The following is a 6019-nucleotide window of genomic DNA, read 5'->3' on the forward strand; positions in this document are numbered from 1 at the left end:
ATGGATACACAAACTTGGAGGCCCAAAGTAGTTATGTTAATCTTTAACATGGTATGAGATATCTAAGCTTTCACCATAAAGGCTAAATTGATCTCTTTGGAGATCATAGTCCTTACTTTCCTTTGAAGCTCAAAAGCTAGGTTACCTAGCTTGCAGGTTGTTTGGGACTCACGTACCTCCCATGATACACGAGAGAGAGAGAGAGAGAGAGAGAGAGAGAGAGAGAGAGAGAGAGAAACCATGTATATGTGTGGGGCTAAGGTGTGAGTAAACTGAGCATAGAGCCAAGTGAAGTGATGTCTACAATGGAGAGGATCTTGAAAAGACATTTGAATACATCAAGGTGGAACCCAATGGAGCGGGTCTCTAACCCATTGTAGATAGGTCATGTTAATCATTCACATTGTTAATGTTGATTCAAGATTTGCTAAGGCACTATCCTCACCGAGATACCTCTGATGCGAGCTTGCCAAGAGCACTTGTACTAGCATAGATAGCAAAGCAACATATAATGTTGGTGGAACCATCATACACTCTACCTTCCTTTACTTGTCTTTCATCAATCAGGAGCCAAGTGAAGTGATGTCTACAATGGAGAGGGTCTTGAAAAGACATTTGAATACCTCAAGGTAGAACCCAATGGAGCGGGTCTCTAACCCGTTGTAGATAGGTCATGTTACTCATTCACATTGTTCATGTTGATTCAAGATTTGCTAAGGCACTATCCTCACCAGAATACCTCTGATGGGAGCTTGCCAAGAGCACTTGTACTAGCATACATAGCAAAGCAGCATATATTGTTGGTGGAACCACCATACACTCTACCCTCCTTTACTTGCCTTCCATCAATCAGGAGCCAAGTGAAGTGATGTCTACAATGGAGAGGGTCTTGAAAAGACATTTGAATAGCTCAAGGTAGAACCCAACGGAGCGGGTCTCTAACCCATTGTAGACAGGTCATGTTGCTCATTCACATTGTTCATGTTGATTCAAGATTTGCTAAGGCATTATCCTCACTGAGATACCTCTGATGCGAGCTTACCAAGAGCACTTGTACTAGCATACATAGTAAAGCAGCATATGATGTTGGTGGAACCACCATACACTCTACCCTCCTTTACTTGCCTTTCATCAATCAGGAGCATTCATTGAGTAGCGACATCTTAACATGGCACGATCTTTACCAATCCAACGAATGATTTATAGAAACCAATAGAAGTATAAACAACTTATGTCCTTAAAGCCTATTCCTACATGCTCAACTTGGTTAAGTTTTTCTCTATCTTCAAACTATCAGCTCGACAATAACGACGACGAATTTGACTTGCAAAATGAGCTTGGCAAATCACAAAAGAAAAATCAATTTGTACATCATCTCCACTTCACTACAAAGCTCAACCATACAATGACTACCACACATCAATCCATGCATTGAATTCTAATCATCATGCTGTATGGTAAAGAAATATCCCCTTGTACATCTTTCTATCAAGAAGCGCAGGCATTGATAAGACATTCACATTACTTGTATTGCTATTCTCACCGAGATACATCTAATGGATGGTTGCCAAGAGCTCTTGTACAACCAAGCAATGTCGTCCGTCGATCCACACATCCCATATAATGTGAAAGTATGAGAGTGTGTGTGTGTGTGTGTGTATATACATATATATATATATTTAACCTATTAACCATGGACACTCAAAAAAAAAAAGAGAGACCACGTGACAGCTTGTACAACTAGGCAATGTCATCGATCCACACATCCCATATAATATGTAAGTGTGTGTGTGTGTGTGTGTGTGTGTGTATAACCTATTAACCATGGACACTTAAAAAAAAAGAGAACACGTGGCAGCATGGAGAAGAAGAGCCTGCCACATGTCACAAAAACGGATCTCTTGGATGGAGGCTTAGAGGGAGGGAGGAGGTGGAAAGACAAGAGGCAAGCTTTGGAGAGGAGGTGGAAAGACAAGAGGCAACTTTAGGGACATGGAGAAGATAGAAGGTCAATGAAATGGAGGAGATAAAAGGGTCACCTTCGAGAGGAAGGAGGAGTTGGAAGGTCTCAGAGCCAAAAGGTCAATGGAATGGAGGAGATGGAAGGGTCACCTTCGAGAGGAAGAAGGAGATGGAAGGTCTCAGAGCCATGGGTTAAGACTTAGACAAAATTTCAAAATCCAATCCAAGTATGCGAGGTGAATTGATTAACAATTTAAGAATCAAAGATTCACCTTCATACAGGGAGTGGTTGAGGATGGTCATGCATCTTTGCCCGTGCAAAGCATGGGTTCAGTACTCGTATATATTACTCGTATAAAAACCCACTTGCTCCTTTTTAAGCATTGGTCCATATCAATATAAGACAACTTGTCATCGAACCACACATCCCATTTAATGTGTAAGTGTATATATATATATATTATTACACACATGATTGTTTTAAAAACCCACTTGCCTCCTTTTTAAGCATGGGTCCACGCAAAAAACGAAACATCATCGTGTGTGATCATGAGGTTTGGGATCCCCATGGACAAAGGTCTCTCTATCCATCACTAAATTAAGAGGAGAGAACGATAAAGTCAACACGGAAGAACCAAAAGGGGTGACTGCTAGGTGTGGACAGGCCAGTGACAGGTTGACAATTTCTTCGAAGGGCCACCTTTTATTAGATACTTTCCTAAATTGATGTACACGCAAACTAAGCAAACTAATGGAAAAATAACAAGAATATAATTCTTATTCGCTATAAACAGTGATAGAGCGAGCTTCAAAAAAAAATGTAACTGCGTACTTCAATAAGCCACGCCATTGCTCTTAGTATCGTTAAGCTCCGTATCCTTGTAGCGTGGCTCCTCGGCAGGAATAAATTTGCCCCAGACCGGATGTCGTCGCCACACTTGTTCCATCTCTTCGATGGGCACATTCTTCGTCTCCGGCAAGAAGAAGTAGATAAACAAGGACATTATCAGGACCCATCCCGCAAAGAAGAAGAAAATCCCGAACTTGAAGTGGCATAGCATTGGCAAGAACCCCTGCGCTATCACGAACGTGAACAAGAGATTGACAGAAACGTTGATAGATTGGCCTGCGGATCTGATCTCCAACGGGAAGATCTCGCTGGGAACCAGCCACCCCAAGGGTCCCCATGACCAAGCAAACGCAGAAACGTAGATGCAGATCACTACCACGGCCACGATTGCGGATCCATTATCGATGTGCCCTGTGCCCTGAAGACCAAACTTAGCGCCAAGAATGGAGCCTATTGCGACCTGTAATTGCACATGGAAGAGAGGGTTACGACCTGGTCACCTTCCAATAATCGTAGACAAACTTCTGGCATAGCGCATTCATTGCAAAAGAATACGCTGGACAACATCACTTTACGGATGCGTCTACCGTCTACGGATGCGTCGAACAAACAGAAATTTGCAGATTCTTACCTGAGATATGAACATTTGGAACCCTGCCTCCAAGAAGAGCATCCGCCTGCCATACTTGTCCACGGCTGCAATGGAAACAAGAGTGGCCAGAACATTCACAGCTCCGGTGATCACAGCAGAGTAGAGAGACGCATCCTGGCCAAACCCAAGGGTCTGGAAGAGCACCGGAGCATAGAACATGATGGCGTTGATCCCTGTCAACTGCTGGAAAAAGGGGATCATGATAGCCATCACTAAGTGTGGCCTGTATCTCCTTTGCAGGATGTTGCGCCATGGATGCTTCACAGACTTGGCAGTCTCGCTTGCTTGGACAATATCGTCGAATTCTAATTGCACATCCGTCGTCCCACGGATCTTTTCTAGCATGGAGCGCCCTTTCTCGTGGTGCCCTCTCTCGATCATGCTGTTGGGCGTGTCGGGAAGAAGAGCTGAGCCAACGGTCATGATAATTGCCGGGACTGCAGCCAGACCAAGAGAGAGCCTCCAGCCCCAGGGCTCAATCTTGCCAGTTCCATAGTTAATGAGATTGGCACAGAGAATACCAATGGTAATGGCCAATTGAAACATGATGTTAAGAGCACCACGAATCTTTGCCGGAGCCATCTCCGACAAGTATACAGGCACAGACTGTGGAAGCACAAAGAAAAACGATAGGTGTCGGTGCCCTATTGGAAAGGCGAAAAAACGGAGAAAGAACGGAAAGACAGCAATTTGGTCAGACTTCCCACCTGATTTGCAAAACCAACACCTACACCAAGCAAGATTCGCCCTATGATGAGCATGGCAATGTCCTTGGCAGCACCATTGAGAGCCGCGCCGACGAGGAAGCTCGCACCGCCTGTGAGCATGGAAGGTTTTCTTCCAAATTTCCGCGTGATGGCGGATGCAAAGAAAGAGGCGATCAAGCCCGCAATGTACAGCGAGGACGTGAAAGTGGTGAGAACCTGGTTATTGTACTGGCAGTATTTGTTGATGGCGGGGTTCTGCTTGTCTATATAGACTGTGCGGAAAAATTTTATGAGAAAGTCGTTCATGGAAGTCACACCACCTGCAAAACGAAGCAGATCGAGCTCAGAAGGAACGAACTGGATGCAAGTTTGACCTCAGCTATTCTGTTGTCAAGTGGGGAGCAAAATCGAGCTCAAAAATCACGAGCTGGAAAGCAAAACCGGAGAAATCTTGCTCAACACCGAGCTGGAGGCTGAAGAAGCCAAGGAATACAGACCTGAGATACCGATGTCGTAGCCGAAGATGAGACCTCCGCTGGCTGCCATGATGCAGGTGATGGCCACAAACACAGTGGTGCGTCCTGCATATTCACGCACAGGCCCCGTGGCCACAACGCCTCCACCCGCCATAGCTAGCTACAAGGCTGGTAGTTGCTTGCTGCTGCTTCTTGCGGGTGTAGAGGCGCCCTGAGAAAAATAAGGTGTTCAAGCTCGTTTTAGCGGAGTGGCAAGCATGGTGCTGCAACAAGAAGAAGAAGTGGACAAGGAAAGAAAGGAATGAAGCACAGTGAGTGAGTGAGCACCTAAAGAAATAATTCGTACAAGAAAACAGAAACAAGATCCCAAGTGAGGAAGGGTGAGTCCTCGTGCACCAGACTCCAGAGAGAGAGAGAGAGAGAGAGAGAGGACTATTATCAAAAATAGCCGTTTTAAGCGGCAAAGCTTGAAAGACACCTAATAAGTTGCTCTCAATGGACGCGTTCACACACTCTCCTTTTAAACACCCTGCAGTGCTTTTATGTTAATATCTCAAAAGCTAGCTTTTATGCTTTTATGCTTTTGCCGTCCCTTTCCACTCAAGCCTCTTGCCACTCTAGGACCAAAATTGTGGGAAATTTGTGGTTGAGTGGCCAAGTGGATGATATTGGCAAGGATGTATCCTATTGCACTCTACATGGGATAGATCACATGGGATATATCCTTGACCTTGCAACTCAGTCACAACTTTGCTGCTCTCCTTCCAAAAAACCTCTAAGATTCCAAGAGACTCTCAGAGCATGTTCACATGCGAGAGCAACCAGGAATTTCAATTTGGGTTCACGTGTGGCAGTTTTGGAGGGAAAAGCTTGAGCCCTTGCTCTTGAGTAGGGGCCAGTCAAAAAAACCAATTGGTGATAGCGACAGCTTGGCAAAACTTGAGCTCCCGCGTGAACAGGCTCTAAGGATTCCCTACCTACCATGCACAGAGTTATGGCATGAGGACTTTATACTATTCTCCTTCCCATTACCAAGAGTATCAGAAACATCTTTAAGTCCAATTGGATGCCACCCTACAAGCACTAGAGTCGTTGCCAAGCTCCTTGAGTGACCTCTACTGAATCTTGTCTTCCAACACTCTCTTCTAGTGATTGGCAGCTCAACTAACCATGAATCCAAGCCCAGTGACCAGATCCAAATTTGGTACAAAAGTTGAAGTGTTAACAGAATCACAAACTCACACCAAGAACCTGCCAATCTAGCCAGTTAAAGCATAACCTTCTCCAAGGGGGCTTCCCATATAAGAGCATACTTCTTACTTGAGTCCTTCCATCCTTGCAATCCAGAGCCTAAGGCCTGCACCGAATATCC

The 6019-nt window shown here is 44.9% G+C and overlaps 1 protein-coding gene across 2 annotated transcripts; it reads right to left on the minus strand.

The window, feature by feature from the left end:
• Nucleotides 1-2532: 2532 nt before the first annotated feature.
• Nucleotides 2533-5122, minus strand: LOC147881576 (sugar transport protein MST6-like). 2 transcript variants are annotated; one of them, XM_087369821.1, is made up of 5 exons: nucleotides 4975-5122; nucleotides 4669-4858; nucleotides 4172-4491; nucleotides 3444-4070; nucleotides 2533-3272 (listed from the first exon to the last, which is right to left on the minus strand). In XM_087369821.1, exons 2-5 carry the CDS (start codon nucleotides 4799-4801, stop codon nucleotides 2796-2798), a joined length of 1557 nt encoding a protein of 518 aa, XP_087225947.1. In that variant the 5' UTR covers nucleotides 4802-4858; nucleotides 4975-5122; the 3' UTR covers nucleotides 2533-2795. The 2 variants fall into 2 exon arrangements, with proteins under 2 accessions (XP_087225947.1, XP_087225948.1); XM_087369822.1 differs by lacking the exon at nucleotides 4975-5122 and having other exon boundaries at nucleotides 4669-4967.
• Nucleotides 5123-6019: the final 897 nt, after the last annotated feature.

This window comes from Dipteris shenzhenensis, chromosome 31, assembly GCF_047967505.1.
Source record: "Dipteris shenzhenensis isolate YYH24624 ecotype China chromosome 31, Dip_SZ_1.0, whole genome shotgun sequence".
NCBI classification, from domain to species: Eukaryota; Viridiplantae; Streptophyta; class Polypodiopsida; order Gleicheniales; family Dipteridaceae; genus Dipteris; species Dipteris shenzhenensis.

What these genes read in the sequence shown, in the direction of transcription:
- LOC147881576 (XM_087369821.1), bottom strand. Translation starts at nt 4,801, where the DNA reads ATGGCGGGTGGAGGCGTTGTGGCCACGGGGCCTGTGCGTGAATATGCA. An exon ending in CTACGACATCGGTATCTCAG is followed by an intron (nt 4,492 to 4,668) that starts GTCTGTATTCCT and finishes TTCGTTTTGCAG; the next exon opens with GTGGTGTGACTTCCATGAAC. An exon ending in GTGTTGGTTTTGCAAATCAG is followed by an intron (nt 4,071 to 4,171) that starts GTGGGAAGTCTG and finishes GTGCTTCCACAG; the next exon opens with TCTGTGCCTGTATACTTGTC.